A 27198-nucleotide genomic window follows, 5' to 3' on the forward strand; every position below is an offset into this window, starting at 1 on the left:
CCCCGGTCAGCATACCATGGCTTCATGTCTGTTACCTGTTGGTGTTAGCCACGCAGGTTCCCGGATGCCTCTTATGCTCAAAGGTATCCCATTACCACTTCTCACTAACCCCGGTCAGTATCACTCATGGGTGTCAGACCGTCCACTCTGGAGGTATCTTACAGACCTCCTTCTTCTGGCTCAGACTAGTCAGCACTGCCACCTGTGCCTTACACACAGGCTCCATTAGGTAGCCTCTAACCACACCCACAGGTGAGGTAACATCAAATGCACTGGTCACGTGATCATGATATCACTGCAGGTCCTCGAACACACAACCACACAGGCTTCTGCAGGAAAAAAGCTCATGTGTGCACTAAAGACAAAATACTCCGAGTTGCATCGCACGGAGCATCCATCCCTGTGACATATACCTCCCATTAACCAAGCGACCACCAGTCACACCACATATCCCCCCTCTGTCTAAAGCCGTGGAGCTTGGCACCTTCCATTAACCGACCAGAGACTCTTCTCAGTCGTCTCTCATAGTTAAACGGTCTGTCAAAGTCGGGCCCTGCTACTGAATCTTTTTGAAGGCATCCGTCATCCAGCTCCATCACGTCCTTTGTTAGGGATGCCCCCTTGTCAGACGACCCACATCCCCAATGGTCAGTACGGTGCTGTGATTCCCTTGCACCCATACCTCCTGTCTTGTCTGAGTCTTTGTCACCATGTCCGCTACAGGGTCCCCCACCTAGGTCATTCAGCCCTGAGCTAACTGAAGCATCACTACTTCTACCTTTTCCGTCAGGCCACCTTCTTTTATCTCTCTGCTGGCCATTTCTCTTATGGTTTTGTTTACTAGAGAGCAGTCCTTCCATTTGTCTCTATGTCCTCTGTTAGCTTCAGCTTGAGGACTTCTAGTCTTTAGAGAACCTCTTTGTCTCTCTATAACACGAGTTGAAGGTGGCAGCCATCTTCTTCCCATTTCCTGCAGCTCTCTATTGATCTGCCCCCTCTCAAGTCTCAGCTGCTCTACCTCTTTCAGGTACGACACGCAATACTCTAGGAGCATCCGGATATTCCCAAAGCCTCTCCATGGATCCGACAACGAGAAAAGCTACCATCCCATCTTCACCCACGACCTGGGCTTCGTCATCAGGCAGAATCCTCATTCTTATCACACCGGATCTATTCACCATCTCCTGCATCACTTTCCCAAATCCTCCGATAACTTTCCTCACCAGACAGTATGACCAACTGCTGAGTCTCTGGGGCCCAGTACAATCTACATGCTTCTATTGCCTTTCTAAAGGCCTCATGTGGATCACCCGCCAGGGCAGTGGGGTACTCGGTACCGGACCGGTATCTCAGAGGGAAGTGTCACAGTAGCGGTGACCCGGTCCGTCCCTGGGCGTCCATATAAAAGAATAGTGTGGCTGATGATTAAAGTTTATGAGTGGATGATACGTGACGCCACCTGTGGTACTCGGCAATGAAGATATTAAGCCGACGCTGCAAACAGATCCTCTGGGACAGATGGTGTGGTGCAGCAATGATGTTGTAACCCTCCACAGGCAAGGCTGCAGTCCCAGGGCAGAGTAAATGAAGAGGATAGGTGTTGAGGAAGAGGATGTAGTGTCTGGCATAGAGATGTAGCAGTGCTGTAGAGTTTGCAGGAAGGAGGCAAGGACACAATAGTGTGCAGTTTCTTTTACCTTTACTTTGCTTGGTAAATGCAGTCCAGAATTCCAGATTACAGATGGAACAGAGGCTGGCCGGCCTGGAAGCAACTTAGGAATCTCTCTATCAGATGGGTTGTGCAGTCTCCTTTCTAGCGCTTATTTTAGGAACTTGCAGTACTGTGTTACACTGAAGTTCCACTTGCTTGTTCTCATTTAGAACTCCCTCGTATGGCAGACAGCTGTAGCCTTCTTCTTCTTCTGGCTCACCCATTGCTGTTGTGCCTCCGAGTCTTATGTGGGAACAGAGAATTTACAGCTTCGTATTCCTCCGGTTTCTGCTGCAGGAACATCAGTATCCATACAACCTTGGAGACCGGGCTCCAGATCATGCGCTATAGCTAGAAGTGAGCTCTGAACTCTGCTCAATCTTCCAGCTCCTCTCCTCACGTCCACACATGTTGCCCTCCTCACATGAACTGACTAAATTTCCCCTTCCTGGCCCCCAGAGAGCAGCTGGACCTTCTCGTCATGATTGTCAGCGCAGTTTTCCAAGACATCGATGACCCTTGTGTGACCATCTGCATGGCACTTCCCCTGCTGGATTTCTTCCTCCGTGGATGCCACTTCTTTGGTCAGCCTCTCCAGCTCACTCTCCTTCATTGTGATCAGATCGCGAGAGCGCGACAGTTCGATTTCCCGGTCATCCGTATGTTTCTGGAGCTGGGCATTAGCCTCCTTCTCTATCTTGAGCTCTCGGGGGAACTTTATCCTGCTCCTCTGCCAGGCAGCGACGCTCATCCTCTCTCCGGAGAAGCTCCTGCTGATGCCTTTGGCCTCTCTGAGCACCTCCATATCATTCAATAAGGCCTTGTTCATGGTTTGATACACTGATAGGTGACCTCTGCGCTCAGAGACTTCCTTCTCCAGCTCATTCACTCTGTGCTCAACCGCTTGTCTCAGGACCCTTTCTCGCTCAACATGCTCTTTCACTGTCTCTTTAAGCAGCTCTATCTCATGATCCTGTTCTCTTTTGACCAGCACATGTCGCACCATCAGTTCTTTAATTAGATTTTCAGAAGGGCTGTCTTGCCCACCCACACTCTTAGGTACCTCTCGACTCTTGGTACCTTCAGAGAACTCCAGCTCTTCAGCATCAGGCACTCTAGAGCCTTCATAATGAGCCATTTCACCCTTCTTTGGCATCGCAGATGTGGGTCTACTACAGGTCTGTTTAAATTCCAGCCCGTCACCAACTACCTCTGTGCTAGGGTTTGTCAGAGATAAAGTGACCTTCTTATCAAGGACAATAACCTGATCTGCACCTGACCCTGTCTCTTCCTCATCCTTCTTCTGAGAGGGTGTAGCCTGTCAGTCCTTTCCACGACCCTTGCAACGAGAGGAAGATCTGCCATTTTTACTCGGTTCACCTTACTGTACACTCTTTCCCTTGCGTTCGAGTCACAGTCTGAATTGGAGTCACCCCCTCGCACACTGTCATCCTGGAACAGCAAGTCCCCACTTAAACAGGTGTCAGACCTCTTTCCTGTAGATAACCCGTTTCCCACAGTCACACATTTGGTCACCCCAGCTAAGTCCCCGAGTTGGTCAGATCCACACTTTCTTCTGGTCACCCCTAACTCTGGGACATCGACCTTAGGGGTCGCTACCTCCTTTTTGTACATCACACCACCCGTAACCACTACAGCCACCTGCTGTGGTGGGGCTCCCTTAGGGTTATTCCGGCTCCCCCCTGAGCAATCAGACACTCCTCTTTCCTCCTGCAAATCCCAAAACCTTTCAAAGTCCTGGCCTATTACTACAGGGTATGGCAATTCTGGGATTATAGGGACATCATGGCTGAAAATAATAGTGGGTGTCTCAATGATTACCCTGGACACCAGATAATCCCTAGCGACCTCATGAATGCAGTGGACTTCCATCTTCCTTCCGGGAATCAGATAGACAGGGAGTGTGGCTCTTACCAGAGCCACCAGGCTCCCTGAGTCTAGAAGTCCAGTCACACACTCTCCATTGACTTCTACAGAACAGCTCTGTGACATCTTGTCAGAAGGAAAGTCAGTACAATATCCTGGACATGCGCTGTTCGAACCCTGAACCCGGCAACATTCTATCGGCGCATTCGCCACCACCCCTTTTTGAGCCATCACCTCTATGTGGGTCCCCTTTTGCGACTCCACCCCCTTTTAGGGACACAACCTCCTCTTTGGGGTACACCCCGTGGAATCCCCCATGGCATTCTTAGGCCCCAGTTCGCACAGACACTTATGTCTCTCTGGGCTTGTACTGGCCCTTTAAGAGTTGGTACGCTATGGACCTCTAGTGTCCTCTTATGGCACCTCACCAGCTCCTGCTGGCACTGCACGTCAACTGCTGCTGGTGGTATCTCAGTTGCCTGTGACTCTGCAGGAGTTGCAGCTGGTACCAAGGGATGTTGTTCTGTCATTTCAGGTAGTACTGCTGTTAGCGGCACTACTATCTGTTGCTGCTGGTATAGCGCCATTTGGATGCTGTCACTTGATGTCTGCGCAAACGCAGGACCATTTCTGTCTACGGGCGCCATGCCTAGCACCAGGATCATGGTTGGGGCAGTGACCGTACCTGGTGCTTCTCAATGAGGCTCTGGTTCCTGCACGGGTACAGGGTGGCGAACGATGGCAGCCATAATCCCCGAGGCTGCCTGGTAAATGGACGGCAGCTGGGTCCGTACTGGTGCAGGGTTGGCTCCTGCCAAGGCCTCCGGGGTGGACATGCGCGGCTGTGCCAGGTCCGAATAGGGCCTCAACCCTGGCTCCACCGCTTGCTCCGAGACTCTCATGTACCTCCTCCGAGCAGGCCGCATCCAGTGGCGGCATCGGTTTGGAGGTGGGGGTGGTCGCTGTAGCTGGTATCGCAGTGGTCGTATGCCCCGCAGGGGCTGCCTGGGAGCAAGTGTTTTTTTCCCATTGCGCTCTTCGGGCCTCCTCTCTCCTTCCATCATGGCGTTCTCTCCTTTCTCTTCCTGTCTCAACTCTTTTCCCACCACCGGCTCCCGCTCCTCCTTCTGAGGGCGGCGTCTTCTTCCTACTCCTCCATACCATGCCAGTATACGAACCCCTCGGGGGGTGGACCATGTTGCTGTTGCATAGAAGTTCAGACAGGGGAGGCCCAGGACAGCTTGCGGTCTTTTGTTAGGACCAACCATGTTGTCACGCCCTTCTCGCGCCAGCGACCATTTTTAGCGTTCATTTTACAGTCTATCAAATTGGTTATTCTGCACATTTTCACAAGCTGTTAAGAAGTCCAATAAATCGTAGGCACACAGAACCCGGTGGCACCGGGTCTCGTCATCCTGTTCGTGATGTCAAGTTGGAGTGCCCTCACACGCCAGGGCTGTGGGGTACTTGGTACCGGGCCAGTTGATCTTCTCAACGGGAGTTGTCATGGCAGCAGTGACCCGGTCCGTGGCCCTGGGGCTCCATTGCAAAAGGGGTGGTTTCAGTGTGCTTATGGTGGTGAAAGTTTATAAGTGATTCATGACGCCACCTGTGGTGTTCGGCAAGGAAGATGTTAAGCCGACGCTGCAAACAGCTCCTCTGGGACAGATGGTGTGGTGCAGCAATTATGTTATAGCCCTCCAAAGGCAGGGCTGTAGTCCCAGGGCAGAGTAGGTGAAGTGACACTTAGATGGTGTAGTGTCGGGCACAGGAGGGATGTAGCAGTGCCGGGCAGGTTGACGCAGGAATAAGTGGAGGACACCAGGATGTAGTTCCAAAGCTTTACTCACAGTCTGTTGTGGTACAGGTGCCCGCATCCATGCCGTGTCCTCCGGGTCAGGAGCTCAGCAACTTCCAGGCAAGATGAAGTACTCCTTTCCAACACTCCGCCAACATACAGTATGTGCCTTTTCTGAACGTCTCCCTCTTAGCGCCTTTTAGTGAAGTTCTCACAGTACTGAGTTACACTGGAGTTCCTCCTGTCAGATGTTCCTAAGAATTCTACTTGTATGGCAGACAGCTGTAGCCTGCTTCGGGGACTCCTTCTACCTAGTCCCGGCTCACACACGTTGCTGTTGTGCCCCCAAGTCTGGTGTGGGAATAAAGTGATCACTACTTCTATTCCTCCGGTGTCTGCTGCAGGACCATTAGTATCCATACAACCTCGGGGTCCGGACCCCAGGCTCGCGCTTAGAACTTGGGAAGGGTTCTCCTCTAACCCTGATCCTTGGTTCTCTTCTTCTCCTCACGTTCCATACTAATTCTAATTCTTCCCTTCTTATGGAGAGTCAGGCTTTCTATCAATGTTCCTTTTTTGTGCAAGGGGACCCAGATCACTGAGGTCGACTGCAGCACTACCTTCATCCATCCCACTCAGGGGATCTCCTTTCACAGACTGACCTCGTCAGACTCCTGTGACTAACTGCCTAAATCCTATCCTCTTCCCGCTCTTTTAGTGCAATCTAAACTCCACCCACCTCCCAGTATGCTTCGTGTTCCAAGCAGGGAGCCACCAAAGGGTGCTTTGCTACACTACTATGTTGTGTGGGATACAGGTGTTGGAGTGTGGTCAGGCGTCTCCACCTTACCTGGATAGTGGGGCACCACACCTCAGGAGGAGGTGCAGTACCTCTGTGGCGACTGAACCCTCAGGGGCGCCACATAAGCGGCTGCCAGGTCAACGGCATCTGCCAGGTGCCATTCCCAGGGTTGTTGAGAGTCTTGCTGCTATAGTCCTGCAGCACGGGGATCCTGTATACATGTTCAGGCTAAGTCCAGCCAAGTTCCTGTAACTTCCAGACAAACTCACCATGTGCCAAAAATCAACCTCCATTACATAGCCCATAACCCCTCCTACAAGTGAGGTAAACATCACATGGGCTGATCGACCATGACATCATTTCAGGTCCTGTCTTTAGGGAAAAACCCGGCCAAACATTAACCTGCTGGGAGAAATGTATCTCCCATCCAGTAAAACACCCTTTACTGTACCACATACCTCCCTCCTATGTTCAACCATAAGGTGGTAGACACATGACATACAGTGAACTCTGGACATGGCATCTGCATACCCCTGTAGTCTGCCTGCCCGATGTTCTACTGAAAATTTAAAATTTTGCAGGGACAGGAACCACTTGGTGACTCGGGCATTCCTCTCCTTAGCTTGACTCATTCACATAAGAGGGGAATGATCTGTCACCAACCGAAATGTTCTCCCCAGCACATAGTAGCGCAATGACTCCAGTGCCCACTTGATGGCCAGGCACTCTCTCTCCACAATACTGTACCTGGTTTCAGCTGGGGAAAGCTTCCGGCTTAGGAAACTAACGGGATGCTCTTCCCCGTTAACCTCTTGAGACAGCACGGCACCGAGCCCTATCTCAGAGGCATCTGTCTGCACGAGCTCTTTTTTGAAATTTGGAGTGATCAGGACTGGTGTACTACACAGTACCCCTTTTAAGTTTGTAAAGGCCTCCTCTAACTGATCATTCCAGTGGACCATCACATTTCCTCCCTTTTAAGCAGTCTGTTAAAGGCGCGGACAGGGTTGCAAAGTTGGGAATGAACCGCCTGTAATATCCCACCAAACCTAAAAAGGCAAAGTTGGAAATGAAACGCCTGTAATATCCCACCAAACCTAAAAAGGCTTTTACCTGTTTTGTTGTGAGGGGACGGGCCAGTTCTGAATTGCCTCCACTTTGTTTACTTGAGGCTTGAGAACCCCTCCCCCAATGAGATAACCCAAGTACCGAGCTTCCTCCAACCCTATGGAACACTTCTTTGGGTTGGCAGCTAGCCCTGCTTGTCGTAGAGAGTCTATCACTGCCTGTACTTTTGCTAAGTGACTTTCCATGTCAGTGCTGTACACAATAATATCGTGAGACAAAAAAGGATGCCCAATACTCTACATGAGCAAAAAAGCGGTAACCATGAGGAATAAACCGCTATCACATAAGAGATTCCACTTCATTCATAATGCAAACAAGGAGAAATAAGGAGTAATGGATTCAAAAGTAAATATAAAAGTACAAAATTTATTAATTAGTACATGCACAGACACATAATGAATCAACAGCAGGTCCGGACCTGTTCACCTGCGCACCTTTGGTAAGCCACCCACCTTTACCCCATATGCGTCCATTATGGCTCTAGGGATTACTTTAGTGGGCGTTGCATACCGCTATAACCACTAGCACCTTATTGCACTGAGGCAGGATTATTCTCCTTTACTGATTATGTGCAGTTTTTGGCCGTAATACTTACTGTTTTTGGATATATCCTGCATTATATTTCTTTTATTTCCTATACTCATTGCATTATGTGTGCTTCTGTGTTTTTGGTGCGCAGCTTGTTACCCTTTTTTCCCCCTTTCGGTCTGTCCTGTCTGCGTCTTATGATTTTCTTTGGCAATTTTGCTGTTGATTCATTATGTGTCTGTGCATGTGCTAATTAATAAATTTTGTACTTTTATATTTACTTTTGAATCCATTACTCCTTATTTTTCTTTGTTTGCACAATAAAATCGTCTAGATAGGCTGAGGCATAGTGGCGATAAGGACAGAGAACAATATCCATTAATTGCTGGAACGTTGCTGGTGCGCCATGCAACCCAAAGGGTAACACCTTATACTTGACCAACTCCTCGGGTGTTACAAAAGCCGTTTTTTCCTTCACCGGCTCTGTTAGGGGTACCTACCAATAACCTTTTGTGAGGTCCAGAGTTGTAAAATGCTGTGCCTGCCCAAATCGCTCTATCAACTCGTCAACCCGAGGCATAGGGTAGGCGTCAAACTTTGAAATGTCATTAAGTTTTCTAAAATCATTACAGAATCTTAGAGACCCATCAGGCTTGGGTATTAGGACTATTGGGCTGGCCCACTCACTTTGGGACTCTTCTATGACCCCTAACTGTAGCATAGTTTTTACCTCTTCTGAGATGGCTTGTCGCCTGGCCTCAGGTACCCGATATGGCTTTAGTCGGACTTTGGCCTGTGGCTCCGCGCAATGTCATGTTGGATTAGGGAGGTGCATCTGGGTGGCTCCGAAAAAACATCTGTATTTCGGCTAATAATAAACTCCCAGAGCTCCTGAACCGGTCTAGGAGACAAAGTGTCTGCAATTTTGACTGCAGGCTGGGCTTCTCCTGCCTCGCCCCGAGGTGATGGAGCCTTCTCCATCTGAAACGCAGGCCGCAGACTAGCCCCTCCAAGGTTTTCTCTATCTTTCCATGGATTAAGCAAATTAACATGGTAAACTTGTTCTGGCTTTCTCCGTCCTGGCTGGTGTACCTTGTAGTCTACTGGCCCCACCTTTTCCATGATCTCGTGGGGTCCCTGCCACCTTGCAAGAAATTTGCTATCAATGGTAGGCACAAGTACCAACACCCGATCCCCAGGGATAAAGTTTCTTACCCGAGCCCCGCGGTTATAGATCCGACTCTGTGACTGTTGTGCTGCCTCCATATGTTCCCGGACTAAGGGTAGGACTGTCTCCATTCTTTCTTGCATTTTTGCAACATGTTCTAGCACACTTTTGTGGGGGTAGGTTGGTTCTCCCAGGCCTCTTTGGCTATATCGAGTAAGCCCCGTGGATGTCTGCCGTACAATAGTTCAAAGGGTGAGAACCCTGTTGATGTCTGAGGCACCCCCTGCACTGCAAACAACAAATATGGCAATAAGAGATCCCAGTAATTCCCATCTTTGGAAACTGCCTTTTTTAACATGTTCTTCAGCGTCTTATTGAATCTTTCTACCAGACCATCTGTTTGGGGATGATAGACCGATGTGCGTAACTGTTTAACATTTAGCAAACGGCAGAGTTCCTTCATAATTTTTGACATAAAGGGGATTCCCTGGTCTGTTAAAATTTCTTGAGGATTTCCCACCCGCGAAAACATACCCATGAGTTCCTTTGCTATAAGCTTAGCTGATGTGTGGCGCAGAGGAATGGCCTCAGGATATCGGGTAGCATAATCTAGAACAACCAAGATATGTTGGTGTCCCCTTGCCGACTTATTTAGAGGCCCGACCAGATCCATTGCCACTCTCTCGAAGGGTACCTTTATGATTGGTAAAAGCACCAAGGGATTCCGAAAGTGAGGCTGGGGACTGGTTACCTGGCACACTGAACAGGAATTACAGTACTGTTTAACTTCTTCATGGACCCCTAGCCAGTAGAACCGCTGCAGAATTCGGTTAGGGTTTTCTTTTGGCCCAAATGTCCCCCAAGTGCATGGCCATGCGCTAAGTCCATTACCAGCCTACGATATGCCTGAGGTATCAGTAACTGTTCTACCATTTCCCCACCTATTTTCTCCACTCGGTACAACAAATCTTGGTTCAGCTCAAAGCGTGGCATCACTGTAGCTGCCCCAGGTTGTTGGGGTTCCCCATTAACAAACAGTACATTTTCTCTGGCTGGGCCAAAGTAGGGTCTCGGAGTTGAGCCGTACCAAAATTGTCACCTGCTACATTCAAGTCTGACAACTCGGGTCCCGGAGGCAAGTCTTCCACCTCTCCAGCCAATACTTCTATGGGAGAATTCTTCCCCTCCTTCACCGAAGTTAAGGTTACCCCTACCGCCAGCACTTCTTCCTCCGGGCCACAAGGTTCATGCCCTACTTCTGGAGAATGTAACCTGGTTGCCTCTGGTGCCGGCAGTTGTTCCGTGGATGGGACAACAGATGGCCACAGCACAGAAAATAAAGGAAAGTCTCTTCCAATTATCACTTCATAATGCAGATTAGTCACAACCCCCACCTCGTGGCACTGCCTTCCCGCTGGCATGTTTATCACCTCTAGTGCGGTGAGATAGTCTTTTAAGTCCCCATGTATACAGAACACCCCTATTTTCCGACCCGTATACTCGCTGGTTTGTATCCAGCTGGCTCGTACCAGGGTTACAAGACCCCCTGAGTCCAATAGGGCTACAGCTGGGTTGCCTTCCACTTCAACCTGACACAAATGTTCCATATTGGGACCTTTTGGGGTGCCCATTACACACATCGGTTCGGCATAGTGAGACTGTCGGTACCCAAAGATTGTGTCCATGGGCTCAGCCAGGTGGGGGCAATCAGCTCTCATATGACCTGGTTCCTGGCACTGCCAGCAGATTATGGGGCTCCTTACTTCCCCAGATAAGTCCTGAGCGGCCTTCCTGGGCTCCGCTCGCCGAACCAGGGGTGGAGACTTAGGGAACCTTCCTGTTACCTTCTGGGGAGTCCCTCCCTGTAGCTCTTTGGTAGAGCTCTATCTATGAGGTCTATCATATGCATGGCATTAGTAGGGGATGCCTGTCCCACCCATGTCTGAAGGGAGGGGGGCAAAGCCCTCCAAAACTTATCAGTCACTATGCGGTCCAGCATGGCCGTGGGGGACAACACCTCAGGCTGCAACCACTTTCATAACAGGTGCATCAGGTCGTAATACTGGGACCGAGCCGGCTTGGAGGGGGTAAACTCCCACTGGTGTACCCACTGGGCCCGAACTAACACATTTACCTCAAGACGTGCCAGTATCTCACCCTTGACGACTGTGTAGTTTGCCCTTTGCTCCATGGGTAGGTCCTGATACGCTTTCAAAGGTTCTGGGGTCAGAAACGGAGCAATGATTTCTGCCCACTGGTCCCGGGGTAGCTTCTCTTTCTCAGCAACTCCTTCGAACATCTCCAGGTCCGCCTCCACATCGTCCGACTTCTCCATTTTGGGAACCGCTGTACGAACCGCTTTCCGGACATCATGGATTCCCCGGTTAGTTCCTTTTGTCTGCGCTGTCGTGATATGCTGTATCAACAGCTGATTGGTTTCCTGCTGCTGCTACTGCATAGCCTGTTGCTGCATAGTCTGCTGTCGCATGGCCTCCTGCTGCTGCTGTTGCATGGCCTCCTGCTGCTGCTGTGTAGCCTGCTGCATAGCCTGCTGCTGCTGTCGCATGGCCTCTATGAGCATTTTTATCATGGCATCCATTTCTGGAAAGTTCCCCCCCACCATAGGCTGGGGTACAAATCAAAAATAAGAAAAACAGCCTGGCCTCACTGCGTTTTCCCGCATTCAGTCCACCAATTGTTGGGATTCACTCTGGTAGGTAATGGCAGGGCTGCAGTAACGAGGCAACACAGGCTTAAAGTCCAATTTCAGTGGTTTAATGTCACGTTATAAACAGCAGATTAACAGAAAGTAAGGAAAAGCATAAATATACTCCAGCTTGGAGAACCACTGGTCCCAGACTCACCCCTTGCATGGGTCGGGATTAACTAAGTGGCTGCCAGGTCCGCGGCATCTGCCAGGTGCCATTCCCGAGGTTGTTGAGAGTCTTGCTGCTATAGCCCTGCAGCACGGGGATCCTGTATACAAGTTCAGGCTAAGTCCAGCCAAGTTCCTGTAACTTCCAGACACACTCGCCATGTGCCAAAAAACCAACCTCCATTACATAGCCCATAACCCCTCCTACAAGTGAGGTAAACATCACATGGGCTGATCACGTGACCATGACATCATCGCAGGTCCTGTCTTTAGGGAAAAACTCGGCTAAACGTTAACCTGCTGGGAGAAATGTATCTCCCATCCAGTAAAACACCCTTTACTGTACTACAATATATATTGTAGTAGATTGGCTCTCTCAGTTGCTTAGTGAAATAGTCACAGGAATGCTTTTAGTTTAAATCTTCAGTTAGTTTTTTTAAAACATTCATGATATACCAGGTCAACAGAAAAATAGTCATATTCAGACTTGTGAGGGTTCAGCTCTCTTTGGCAAGAGCACAGTTTTGTAGGTCTGTAGGTCAGCTTCACCTTCAGATCACTCAAAGCACAATCATTAAGTTCAAAGCCTTCACCTTTACCTCCTGGAGCACACCCTAGGTTTGAGACGAGGTGAATAGCCGACCTGCCCCTCCACCCCTATTTAGCTGTTAAATAACCCCACTCCCAGAAGTGTCATAGCCAATTAACCCCTCTCAGCACATAGTATGCTGGAGAAAACTTTCAGGTTCATATCACTGAAGCTAATAACCTCACTGAAACATATATCACCTCCAGCACATTACCAGTGACCCTCTTACAACATATACAGTAAATATGTACGAGTGGGAGATATAGAAATCAATGTGAATTACGGAATAGAATGATGTCCATTTATTTCTCTTCATTTAAAATAGCACTAGTACATTTTATTGGCTTTATATGTTTATTTAATCTGTGCCATTACTTTGAAAATTTTGATAATTGTGATGATGATGTCATTTGCTTGATGTAACCTTCTTTTGAATGATGTACAACCCTACTCCTACTAGTTCTAATTACAGACAAATTCCTCAGAACGTGAGCGCCGTGACTTTATGGAAATCTGACCAAATCACATGGCCATTGGAATAAGGCATATAACCGCATTCTGAATTAAAGAAATTTTACTGTATATTTTGGCAATTCTACATGTTCTTGTAGAACTCTTCTTGCTTGTGTGGAAGAGTTTATATTTAAAAAAAAACCTTTTAAAGAATATTTGTTCTTTGTAGGACGGACCCATCAACATTGAATGCTTTTATTATGGACAAAGCTTTGTTGGATTATGAGGTATCCATAGACACGGATTGCAAGTTGTTGACTGTGGGGAAACCCTTTGCCATTGAAGGTAGAATTTAATTCAATTTCAAGTTGATTTAAAGAAATGCATACATTGTAGAAGGTACAAATAATGTTTTCATTTCCACTCAGGTTATGGAATTGGTCTGCCCCAAAACTCTGCCCTAACCTCTAATATATCTGAGTTCATAAGTCGTTATAAATCATCTGGATTCATGGACACTCTGCATGACAAATGGTACAAAATGGTGCCTTGTGGAAAGCGGGTGTTTGCTGTGACTGAGGTAACACTATATCAAATTATCACCCATCTGCATAGTGCTATTTTTATACTTTTTCAGTGGATTGTGTATTTGGGTTTTCTGACCTCTAGCGCTGCAGATCTCCCGACGGTAGGGGTGGCGTGTGTCATTCAAATTCCATGCCAATTCGCGGCCAGATTGCGCCTGTCGCTGATTGGTCGCGCCCGTCCGGCCACGACCAATTAGCGACGCGGGATTTCCGTTACGAACAGACAGACAGAATTAGACGATTATATAGCATATTATTATTATTATTATTATTACTATTAAACGTCAAATTATAGCATGTGGGCAGGTCACTAATCAGTCGGTGACGAGATAAAATAAAGCCTTGCTGCATGAAATGTGCGCTGACATGCCGTACCTTGGCAAGTAGGCCCGGCAAGCCAGGGTATATTTTTAAAAAACGCTGTACAACCAAGTTCAACGCGTAAGCCATGCATGGAACGTGTTTACCAGCTTGCTGAGCTTTAAAGCCACCACCAAGTTACACCCATTATCACACACAACCAGACTTGGTTGGAGGTTCAGCAGGGAGAGCCACTGATCGGTCTGTTCTTTTATCACCTTCAACAGCTCGGCTGCATTGTGAGCTTTATCACCTAAACAGAATGCACTTCTGCGGAGCGTTCTGCCTCTTTGCCATGGCAGTTCTGCAGACCACTCAGCTGGGGAGTGATAGAGATGCTACTTTCGGTGAGGAGGAGAGGCAGGGACTGTAATATGAGGAGACTGGAACCCTGATGGTAGTTGGGACCGCTATTCTTAGTTTAGGTAAGATATGTGATATCCCAGCCTCTGACTGCGTCCCAGACTCCACCAGGTTCAGCTAGTGTGCCATAAGGGAAATGTAGCATCCTTGTCCACAAGAACTTGTCCACGTGTCTTTGGTAAAGTAGACCTTCTTTGTGACTGCATTGGCCAGAGCACGGCTGATATTGTGTAACACATGCTTATGTAATGCATTAAAGGCGCAACTGGAAAAATAGTGTAGGATGGGAATGGAGTACCGCGAGGCTGCGACTGCCAAAAGGTCGCAGAAAGACTCAGTTCCCACAAGTCGAAATGGCAACATTTCCATGGCTACCAATCTGGCTATGTATGTTTAGACCTGTGGGTCGATATTTGGGCTTGTTAAATGTCTTGGGAAGGGACAAGTGAACACTGCGCTGGGACAATGAACTGGATGTGGTTGCTGCTGACTGTTGTGTCTGTGCAACTGCAAGTTGTGGTTAGGAGGCATCAACGCTTGCTTCATGGATGGAAGATTGGGAAGGCTGTAACACAATGGAAGGGGCAGTGGTTTAACCAGCAGATAAAGATTTTGTGCCCAGGCATTCCACCCACCTACTGGAGTGCTTAGCTGTCATCTGCTTTTCAATGCTATTGGCGCTCAGGTTGTCAGTGTTCTTGCCTCTTCTTAGCTTGGTTTGGCAAATTATGCAAATTACAATTGTTTTGTCTGAAGGAATTTCAGAAAAAAAATGCAATACAGGGGAACAACGCACCCTTGGCCTGTTATCTAGATGAGTGGGGGGGGGCTCTGTGGAACAGTTGAGCAAGTTCTCCATCTCATCAAACCGCTACCTCTTCTTGCCTGTTTTTGTGCTACTGATCCATCCCTGTCTGCATTGCTGTGCTTGCTAGGCGTGCCACCTTGCCAGGTTGGATATCAGTGGCTTCATAATCGACCACGTCATCTTCCAATTCCTCAATGTAATCCTCCCTCTAAGTTTCGATTTTAGGCTGACCTGATGGCAACTATGTGTTATGATTATCCTCCACCTCTTCAGACATGAATGGACCTTCAACAACGGGGCTTTCTCCTTGCCGTGGGTGCTCAAATGTTTGGATGTCACTGCACTCCACCTCCTCATGGCCCTCTTTAATGGTGCACATTGAGAGGTCTGACAAATTACAAAGGAACATAAACAGTTCCTCAGAGTGGCCATCAATGGGGTCATATGTCTCCTGGGACTCTTGATGGTGGAATTTACCATACAACTATAGGATTAGTAATGGATAGGTGTCTTATAGATGCCTCTCCATTACTAAGCCGTGGGCTTAACCCCTTAACCTCCAATGACAGACACAGTCCGTCATGGCCGTGTGTCAGTTCCCGCACCAGGACGGGAAGAGGTGCATGTACCCATGCCGTCAGTCCTCACACCCAGATCGCTGTGATCAGTCAGTCAATCTGACTGACTGATCACAGCATGATCGCGCAGGAGATGTTGAAATATCAGCACCTCCTGCCCAATCAGTGCAGCAGCTCAACTTTGCCAGTGTCTGAGCGTCTGCATTAGCAGCCAGGAGCGGTGTTCGCGCCACCCCTGGCTGTTAACTCCCTAATTGCTGTGATCGAGTATGATCACAGAGTTCAGGAGGGAGGCAGAGGGATGGGAGCTTCCTCTGCCTTCAGATCGGCATCATCGCGGGGCCCGATCGTTACAGAAAGCCTCTAAGACCATGCTCATGGCATGGTGTCAGAAGCTTTCCGTATAGGTATAATGTACGGCAGTGCTAGTGCATTGCAATATGTTATACCTGCAATCAAAATAAAAAAAAAGTGAAAGTGCCATAAAGAGACTAGGTAAAAAAGAAAACATTTTTTTTAAAATATTGCAAAATAATAATAATACAAAGAATCCACTAATAAATGCATATTTTTATGTAAAAAATAATTAAATAAACAAAAAAATACACATGTTTAGTATCGCCGCGTCCAGAACAATCCAATCTATAAAAGTGTCACACTAGTTAACCCCTTCAGTGAACGCTTAAAAATAATACAAAAAAAGTAGCAAAATTATTCTTTACCATCACACTGCTTGGAAAAAGTGGAATAAAACACGATCAAAAAGACAAATGTAAATAAAAATAGTATCAATGAAAACACCATCTTGTCCCGCAAAAAACAAGCTGCCATACAGCTCCATGAGCGGAAAAATTAAAAAAAGTTATAGCTCTCAGAATAAAGCAATGCAAAAATAATTATTTTTTCTATAAAAGTTTTTATTGTGTAAAAACGGCAAAGCATTAAAAAATATACATGTGGCATCGCTGTAATCATACTGACCAAAAGAATAAAGCGGTCTTATCAATTTTACCACACGCAGAACAGAGAGAAAACAAAAACAATTCCTGAATTTGCTGGTTTTTGTTCATTCTGCCTCCACAAAAATCAGAATAGAAAGCGATCAAAAAATGTCATGTGCTCGAAAATGGTACCAATAAAAAAGTCAGCTCATCCCACAAAAAACAAGCCCTCACATGACTCTGTGGGCCGAAATATGGAAAAATTATAGCTCTCAAAATATTGCAATGCAAAAATATAAATCTGGTATCGCTGCGACCCAAAAAATAAAGTCGCCTAATCGCTTATACAGCACGAGGAACGGTGTAAAAAATAAATAAAACCAATTCTTCACATGCTGTTTATTTTTTCATTCTGCCTCCCAAAGATCTCAGTAAGGCTCGGCACACATTTATCCTCCACTCTACACTGAGCGCTTGCATCGGGGTTTCCATGTAAATCTCTAAAATATGTGATTCAGACAGAACCCCCGGCGGAAGATTCCCTATAATGAGGCAGATGGAGGCACTGTGAACGCCATAGGACCTGTGATCTGGCTGTCACCGTCTTTTTCAGCGTACATAAAAACGCAGTCCACTATAGTTTTTTGCACCTCTGAAAGGAAGGACGACGCTGAACAGAGGCCAGATGGAGTCCAAAGTAACTCTGCTACCTCATTATAGTGAATGGATCCCTCATGGGTTTCATCTGTCATGTAGCTCAAAGATTTAGATGGAAACCCAAAAGAATGTGCTCAATGTAGAGCGCCAAATAAATGATCACAAGCGTTATTAAAAATGTTCCCAATAAAAGCTTCAACTCAATCCACAAAAAAAATCCCCACTCAGGTCTGTCATCTGTTAACAGAAAATTAAGAGGCTTCCATGTTACTGGTAGTACATAGGCTCTGTAAAAGTCAAAAGAAATTCAGCAATTTCTGTGCTCCCAAATCCAAATACCCCCCTCATTTCTGAACCCCAATGTGCGTAAAACACCTTTAGCATTCACATTTAGCAGGGGTATAATTTCCAAAATGGGGTCACTTGGGGGAGGGGGGATTCTGCTCTCTAGCACTTAGGGGGCTCTGTATATGGAGTCCGCAAACTATTCTAGGAATATCTGTGCTACAGGAGGCAAATAGCGCTCCATCCCTATCGAGACTCTCCATATGGCTAAGCAGTACTGTACAGCCACATATGGTGTATTTCTATATTCACCAGAAATTGTGGGACAAGTTTACCCACTTCTTGTGTGAAAATGTTAAATCTGTGGCTTAAACAAAATTTTTGTGGTAAAAATGTGATTATTTTTTCTTCGCCCAATGGTATAAAATTCTGTGACACACCCTTGGTATCAATATGATCATTGCACCCCTAGATTAATTGATTAAGAGGTGTAGTTTGTAAAATGGGGCCACTTATGGGGCATTCTACTGTTCTGGCACCTCAGGGGCTCTTCCAGTGGGTCATGGCACCCTCAAACAATAATAGTAAAATCTGCACAATACTATGACGCTCCTTCCATTTAGAGCTTCACTGTGCCTCAAAAGTAGTTTTCACCCACACATGGGGTATTGGCACACTCAGGAGAAATTGCACAACAAATTCTGCGGTCCATTTTCTCCTGTTATCGAGAACACAACTAATTCTTTTGGCTAGAAGTTTGGCCCATAATTTTATGTCAGCGTTCAGAAGCGAGATTGGGCAGTAGCTGCTACACTTAATAGAATCTTTCCCCTCCTTGAGAAAAATTGATATATTTGCTTCTACTCACAAAGGAATTAACTAAATTTACTAGCTGAGGTAGTAAAGATTTAATAAGTTTTTTGTAGTAAATAATTGGAAGGCCATCTGGACCAGGGGATTTCCCACTGGGAATGGTTTTCGACGTATCCACTATTTCTTGTGGAGAAATTTGAGAAGTTAATTTTGTTATATTCTTCAGATTTGAGAGCAGGGAGTGACAAGGAGTTGAGAAATTCTTCAATTTTTTTGTAGCTACCTGTGGGTCGCGCATAGCATGTGAAGTTTCAATATTGTATAAGTTTTGATAAAAAGTTTTAAAATAATTTGCTATGTATTTTGTTTAATAAACCAAATCTCCACCTTTGGTGTGAATCTTTTTAACAAATGAGCATTCTATATTTTTCTTAAGTAAAAAGGAGGTACTGTATTTTGTGGGTTATAAGATGCACCGGATTATAAGACGCACCCCAAATTTTGAGGAGAAAAATAGGAAGAAAACTTTTTTTTTAATAAAATGTTGGTGCTTCTTAAAATCTACACGTCTTATTGCTTCCTGGTGTGGTGACTGTGGTGAAGCAGGGTCCCTGGGTCGCTGTTGGAGGAGGCAAGAGTGGAACATTGCTGCAGGCCGCAGGCTGGGATGAGTGGGTGTTCCGATGTGCGCCTCTGTGGGTGTTTGGTGGTGCGGGGGCTCTGCAGACATTTTGTGAAAGCCCAAAGCACCTGCACTTACATAGTTTACTGAAGAAAAACCCAAAAAACTGAACTGGAGTAGACTTGAATGACATGCATGATGTAAAAGCATGTTCACAGTGGCCATAAAAGCAAGTGAAACCAAAGGAAAAAACAATGCGTGTATGTACCCTAATGAAAATAAATAAGTAAAAAAGCAAGTGCATTAAATAACATAGGGTACTTGGTAAACACTGTTTTGATCAAAAAAGTATAAAGCTGTCCCACCACGGCAAGGTGTACCCATTTGAGACAGTAACTACACTAACGGTTAAAACCTACCTAGTGTGAATAGAGGCAGAGTCTCTGGGTCCCAAACGGACACCCAGCTTCAGAGGGACTATAAGTGAACTACACAGCTCAGTAGAAAGGAGGCTACACCCTATTTGTACTGAATACAAAAATGCTGAAGAAAAACCAAAAAAACTGAACTGGAGTAGACTTGAATGACATGCATGATGTAAAAGCATGTTCACACTGGCCATAAAAGCAAGCAAAACCAAAGGAAAAAACAATGTGTGTATATACCCTAATGAAAATAAATAAATAAAAAAGCAAGTGCATTAAATAACATAGGGTACTTGGTTAACACTGTTTTGATCAAAAAAGTATAAAGCTGTCCCACCACGACAAGGTGTACCCATTTGAGACAGTAACTACACTAACGGTTAAAACCTACCTAGTGTGAATAGTGGCAGAGTCTCTGGGTCCCAAACGGACACCCAGCTTCAGTGGGACTATAAGTGAACTACACAGCTCAGTAGAAAGGAGGCCACACCCTATTTGTACTGAATATAAAAATGCTGAAGAAAAACCAAAAAAACTGGAGTAGAATTGAATGACATGCATGATGTAAAAGTATGTTCACACTGGCCATTAAAGCATGCAAAACCAAAGGAAAAAACAATGTGTGTATATACCCTAATGAAAATAGTAAAAAAGCAAGTGCATTAAATATCATAGGGTACTTTAGTTTACTGTGCGGTAAACTCCGAGAAAATGGCTGCTGGGGCATGCTCAGATGGAGCTCTCGGCACCAAGATCTTGGGAGATGAGATCTCAGCATGAGGATATGCTGAGTTCTAAGAATATAGGTGCATGGTCTGATATCGTTATGGGCCCTATTGACATGGATTTGATCAGAGGGAAGCAAGAAAGAGGTAGACTAATCTATGATATGTAGAGTGTGGATGAGAGAAAAAGGTAAAATCCTTTATTGAGGGATTGGAAAGTCTCCATGTATGTATAAGATGTAGAGACTTTAGCACAAAATGAATTTTCCTAAGGGCTCTCTGAGATAAAGTGGATATTTCTGTAGACACATCCAAAAATGGATTCAAAGGGGTGTTCAGGTCTACACCTATTACAAAAAGGTCTTCTTTGAAAGACTCCAGGGTCTCCAATGTTTTGATATGTTTGGGACATAAAGGTTTCAGAGTGTAACAGAGGTATTGGCAATAAATCCCTTGACAAATACATATTTACCTTCTGCATCAGTCAGACAGTCCTTCAATGTGAAGGGCAAATTTTTGTTTAGGGCAATGCTGACCTCTCTAGATGCAGACAAGCTACAACTACTAAACCAAAAGTGGAAATTCTGATCTAGTAACGTCCGGAGTGCGGCCTGAGTTAAAATGTTTCTCTTGAATAAAGGCTACAGAAGTGCAATGTTTATTTAATAGATGGAGAACCTGACTATGTTTTGTGGGGGAATTGATGCCTTTCATGTTAAATGATGCTGCCACAATGGTGTGAGAAGTGTTTTTTCCAGCCATATAATCTTTTGTCCAACAGTCTAGATACAAAAAAAACAGGTAAAACATATCACATATATCAATATTAACAACATACAACTTATCTGCAGCAGCGGAATCATCCCAAACAGTAGCAGACAAGTCAGTCCAGGTGGTGATACATTCAATAAATGAAAAAGTGAAAGACACCAAAACAAATATATAAAGGTTAATATAACCTGAGAACAAAGTTGTCTCAGATATAAGAGATTACTGTCATGGGAAACTTTGGGAGACCAAATATCAAATGGAAAAACAGAGTTCTTAAGTGGAAAACAGGACTAGTCCATAGCTAAGGACCCAAGGAAAAGAATGGTTTTGTATCTCTGGTTCTCATGGAGAGAGGTTTCTTGGCAGCTGTCCTCTAGCCTTGGGTGAAGTTCTTTCTCCCTGCAACAACCATTTTTCAGACCTCTGTAGTTGAGGAAAAGTAAGGTTGACATCTAAAGGCATCCAGGAAGGAACATCAATTTGTTGTATTCCTAGCAAATCCCATTATGCTTGGAGGTCCTCTGGGATGCATATGAAGATTTGCTTGCCTTCTTTCATAACTGCAAGGCCAAAAGATAAAGCCATCTATACATCAGTTTGTTTGCATGCAAGGCGTCCAGGAGTGGCTTGATTTTCTGTTTTTTCACCAGGGTGGAGGGCGCTATGTCTTGGAAAATCTGTATCGGATTGCTGTCGTAAGATATTGGGAAAATTTATCTTGTTTTAGTTAGGAAGGCTGAGGTGTCCACGTAGCTCAGAAGACCCCATACTACAGTTGTGGCCAAAAGTATTGACACCCCTGCAATTCTGTCAGATAATACTCAGTTTTATTCCTGAAAATGATTGCAAACACAAATTCTTTGGTATTATTATCTTCATTTAATTTGTCTTAAATGAAAAAACACAAAAAGAATTGTCCTTAAGCCAAATTGGATATAATTCCACACCAAACATAAAAAAGAGGGTGGACAAAAGTATTGGCACTGTTCGAAAAATCATGTGATGCTTCTCTAATTTGTGTAATTAACAGCACCTGTAACTTGCCTGTGGCACCTAACAGGTGTTGGCAATAACTAAATCACACTTGCAGCCAATTGACATGGATTAAAGTTGACTCACCTTCTGTCCTGTGTCCTTGTGTGTTCCACATTGAGCATGGAGAAAAGAAAGAAGACCAAAGAACTGTCTGAGGACTTGAGAAACCAAATTGTGAGGAAGCATGATCAATCTCAAGGCTACAAGTCCATCTCCAAAGACCAGAATGTTCCTGTGTCTACCGTGCGCAGTGTCATCAAGAAGTTTAAAGCCCATGGCACTGTGGCTAACCTCCCTAGATGTGGATGGAAAAGAAAAATTGACAAGAGATTTCAATGCAAGATTGTGCGGATGTTGGATAAAGAACCTCGACTAACATCCAAACAAGTTCAAGCTGCCCTGCAGTCCGAGGGTACAACAGTGTCAACCTGTAATATCCGTCGGCGCCTGAATGAAAAGGGACTGTATGGTAGGAGACCCAGGAAGACCCCACTTCTTACCCCGAGACATAAAAAAGCCAGGCTGGAGTTTGCCAAAACTTACATGAAAAAGCCTAAAACGTTTTGGAAGAATATTCTCTGGTCAGATGAGACAAAAGTAGAGCTTTTTGGGTAAAGGCATCAACATAGACTTTACAGGAGAAAAAAAGAGGCATTCAAAGAAAAGAACACGGTCCCTACAGTCAAACATGGCAGAGGTTCCTTGATGTTTTGGGGTTGCTTTGCTGCCTCTGGCACTGGACTGCTTGACCGTGTGCATGGCATTATGAAGTCAGAAGACTACCAACAAAATTTGCAGCATAATGTAGGGCCCAGTGTGAGAAAGCTGGGTCTCCTTCAGAGGTCATGGGTCTTCCAGCAGGACAATGACCCAAAACACACTTCAAAAAGCACTAGAAAATGGTTTGAGAGAAAGAACTGGAGACTTCTAAGGTGGCCAGCAATGAGTCCAGACCTGAATCCCATAGAACACCTGTGGAGAGATCTAAAAATGGCAGTTTGGAGAAGGCACCCTTCAAATATAAGGAACCTGGAGCAGTTTGCCAAAGAAGAATGGTCTAAAATTCCAGCAGAGCATTGTAAGAAACTCATTGATGGTTACCGGAAGCGGTTGGTCGCAGTTATTTTGGCTAAAGGTTGTGCAACCAAGTATTAGGCTGAGGGTGCCAATACTTTTGTCTGGCCCATTTTTGGAGTTTTGTGTGAAATGATCAATGTTTTGCCTTTTGCTTCATTCTCTTTTGTGTTTTTTCATTTAAGACAAATTAAATGAAGATAATAATACCAAAGAATTTGTGTTTGCAATCATTTTCAGGAAGAAACTGAGTATAATCTGACAGAATTGCAGGGGTGTCAATACTTTTGGCCAAAACTGTATGTATCTTGGAGGGTCTGAAGTTTTAGATATGTACCCTTTTGACAATAATATTTTCAACCCTTTCAGGATCCACTATGGAGGCGAATATTTCGGTAGTGATTTTCTTTAAAGTATCTGGAACATATGATTCTGGGACCCCCTTTAATCTTCGATTTTTGTGCCTGCTCCTATTTTCCTGATATTCTATGGCCAGCATAGCAGAATTCAGTTGGTATTTTTGCTTGTCCATTTGGTCTTTCAAGGTTTCCAAAAAGTCTAGTAGGTCAGTTTGCACAGTTTCGAGGGTTTCTACCGTTACCCACTTGTTTTAGATCTGATCTAAGTCCCGCCAATTCCTGCAATAGTGGTTGCGTTGCCTGCTCCAATGTTTTTTTAAGAGCGTTCTGGAAATTGGTGCAGGGGCTTATGAGTGAGAGTCTGAATATGAGTCAACATTACTAGAATCCATGTCAGCTGCTGAGGCGTGAGTTGACAGCTGGGAAGCCATTTTCTGGGAAGACTTTTGAGGAGTAGACAACTTTTTAGCAACTTGTCGAGATCACCTTGTTTGCAGCGAACTAGAGTGCCCTCAGGATCTTTAGCACGCTCTTTATTTGTTTTATCCATTTTGAAATATTAAAATGGTTAATGTGAGAAATGTTTTAGTTTAAAATTGACATCTTAAGCAAGAGAGTTAGATTGCCTTGGTTATTGATCAAGATAGATAGATCCCAAGCTTTAGATCTGAAACCAGGGGAAGAGTCCTGAGGAGATCATTTACATATTTCCAGTGCCTTCTGGGATAAGTGAAGAGTCTCCGCGAGCTCAACGATCAACTGGGTTTTGGCCGTTGCAGCTGAAAAGAGGAAATCGGTAAATCAGGGGAAGAGTCCTGAGGCGATCATTTGCATATTCCCAGTGCCTTCTGGAATTTTGGGTCATTTTTCATCATTTTGAAATCTCAATATGAAAGAGGCCAGGAGCCATTTGGTGAGCTGCATTTCTTGCTAAATGTTCACAGACTTTCCAGTGGAAAAGTCAAACTTCACATGCCACAAATGCAAGCTTGTGTCCCTGTTGGAGGAAAATTGCAAAATCTCGAAGAGAGGTTAGCTACGTTGAAGATCATTAAGGAAGGTGAAGAGTTATTAGACAGAGCAGAATTATCTCTTCATGTTACAGATACAGAAGAAATTCGAAGTGCACCTGAAGAAACAGAGGAATGGAAGCATGTGACCCAGAGAAGCAGGAGGATCGGGCGGCAGTCAGCACCCATACTGCTTAGGAACCAGTACCAGTCTTTCACGCATGAGAACAATCAAGAAATACATCAGGATAAGACTTTGCCCACAATCAGCAACCTTGTACGCCTTTAGAATCCTCCTGGATGGAGAAAGAAAAATTTTGTGAAGAAGAAACGGAGAGTGGTGGTCATGGGGATTCCCTGTTGAGAGGAACAGAGGCCGCTATCTGCAGATTGGATATTACTTCAAGAGAAATGTGCTGTCTTCCAGGTGCAAAAATTAAAGATGTGTCTGACAGGATATCAGGACTCTTCAGACCTACAGATGACTAACCATTCCTGCTAATACATGTGGGGACAAATGACACAGCAAGAAACGACCTGGAAACCATCTGCAGTGACTTTAAAAACTTAGGCAAGAAAGTGAAAGAACTGGCAGCGCAGGTGGTCTTCTCTTCCATCCTCCCAGTGGATGGCCATGGAACAAGGAGGTGGAATAAGATTCTGCAGGTGAACAACTGGCTACGTCGATGGTGCCGTCAGCAAGGATTTGGATTTCTGGATCACAGAGTGAATTACCTATATGATGGACTACTTGCTAGAGATGGGGTTCACCTTACGAAGACTGGAAAACGTGTCATGATCCATGCTGGATCATGACAGATAAAAGCACATGTAACCTTTTTTTTTTCCTTAAGCTGTGTGCTTAAGTTTGGTTTTGCCCCCGGTGGCCATTTGGGTCATTGCACAGTGGTGTCTTTTGTTCTAGTTTGCCCCGGTGGTGGTTAGCATTATTATATGGGAATCACTAACAGGTGTGATTGCTCTGGCTCTGCTATAAAAGAGTGTCAGGTGTTGCAATCACTGTTGGTGATAGTGTTCATTTCCAACCATCCTTGGTGGAGAAAAGAGCTAGAGAGAGTTCCTTGCAGCACAGTCAGAGTCCTGGTGTGGAAGGAGTCAGAGGGGATTTCCTTGCAGCTCTGACAGAGCTTGGTGGCAGCTATTTAGGAGGAAAGCTGCATTCTGGTGGTGGACTCTGTTGCTGGGAGCAAGAGCAACAGAGCAAAGCTAAGTGGTATTTCCCTGTTTGTATTTTTCCCTGGTGTGTATTAGTACAGCGGTGGGGCCAGTGCCTGAACCACCCAGCTCCGAAGCAAGGAATAGGTGTAGGGTGTGCTAGGGTTACAGGTTCCGGCTCGGTGACAGGTGAGGAGCCTGTATAGGGAACGTTAGGAGTGTTAGGGACACTGACTCAGTGGAGTGCAGGAGGTCTCCACATACCCTGTTGTGAGTTCATTTTCCCCTTCACCATTGAGGTCTGATGAACTCCCTCTTCTGGTGAAGGAAGGTAGTGAGGCTGATTACCAAGCACCTGAGTTGGATGATGATGACTGGGTGACTGGAATACTGGAATTGCTGACTGGATATAAGGCAGCCGACGCCCTTCTGCCTTGCTGGTGATTTCCCTGAGGGATTCTAGGAGACCAGTCTGATTCCTGCTCCTCAAAAGCTAAGTTTTCTGCTCTGCTTTTTGCATTTGTGTTTTGGTTTTGTTTTGCCTTGTTTTTCTGGATTTCTGCCATTCCCTGCTGGGGTGAGCTGAATTCCTTTTTGCTCTGTCTTCAGAAAATACCTGAGTACTGATATAGTCTTTTTGAAGCCTAGCGTCTTCAGGGCTTTTTTCCCTATCAGTCTGTTGGCTCTTGTTTTGATAGGGTTTTGGCGGATTGCAGACAGCAGCTTTTCTATCCTGTCCTATTTAGTTAGCCTTGGCCCCATCATTTGCTCAGCCTATCTTTCTATCTGTGTGAGTGTTTTTTCATCTTGCTTCACCGTCATTATATGTTGGGGGCTGCCTATTGCTTTGGGGTCTGCTCTGGGGCAGTTTAGATTTCCCTTTCTGTCTTTAGGCTATTTAGTTCTCCGGCTGTGATCGAGGGGTCTAGGGCACCGTAGGAACCCCCCATGGCTACTGCTAGTTGTTGTTGTTAGGTTCAGGGGTCTGCAATCCGATAGCTGCCAACTTCTCTGGTTTTCTGGACTTAGCTAGTATTTGTTTTTGCCTCCTACGGTGACTCATTCATAACAATACCCATTCCCTATCGCAGGGCCCACCATTGTAACTGTTTTCCCTTCCCCTTGTCTTGTTTTAGTTACCGGCCTGCAGGTCGTGTCACACAGGACAGTTACACGTGACAACATGTATTTGGAAGTCGCCTTGCTACACTCATCAGGAGAGCTTTAAACTAGAACAATGTGGGAAGGGAAGCAAAAGGCCAGAAAAAGCCATACACCTGGCAAATGCTATTGAGAACTCTGGTATCAGAAGTGGGAGGAAAGAAAAAAGACAAAAAAATCTAAATAATAAAAATATTGGAGAAAGAGAAACCAATCACAAACTAAAATGTTTCTATACTAATGCACAAAGCATGGGCAACAAACAAGGAGAACTGGATCTACTAACGCAGGAAAATAAATATGATGTCATTGGAATCACTGAAACTTGGTGGGACAATACACATGATTGGAATACAAGGCTAGAAGGATACAACTTATTTGCAAGAAACAGACTTGATAAACGAGGAGGAGGTGTCGTATTGTATGTTAGAAACACGTATATCTGCACAGAGATTGAAGCTTCAGAGACTGGGAGTTCTGTGGAAACTGGGTAAGAATACAAGGACAGA

General features: G+C 45.5%; 1 protein-coding gene across 1 annotated transcript in view; it reads left to right on the forward strand.

Moving 5' to 3' along the window:
* Positions 1-27198, forward strand: part of GRIN3B (glutamate ionotropic receptor NMDA type subunit 3B) — a 205238-nt gene that overhangs the window by 83329 nt on the left and 94711 nt on the right. The window contains exons 4-5 of the mRNA XM_073547024.1: positions 13169-13284; positions 13368-13519. Coding sequence (XP_073403125.1) covers positions 13169-13284; positions 13368-13519 — 268 coding nt within the window. The remainder of the gene's footprint in view (positions 1-13168; positions 13285-13367; positions 13520-27198) is intronic.

This window comes from Dendrobates tinctorius, unplaced genomic scaffold (genome assembly GCF_039654945.1).
Source record: "Dendrobates tinctorius isolate UK_male_01 unplaced genomic scaffold, ASM3965494v1 ptg000011l, whole genome shotgun sequence".
NCBI lineage: Eukaryota > Metazoa > Chordata > Amphibia > Anura > Dendrobatidae > Dendrobates > Dendrobates tinctorius.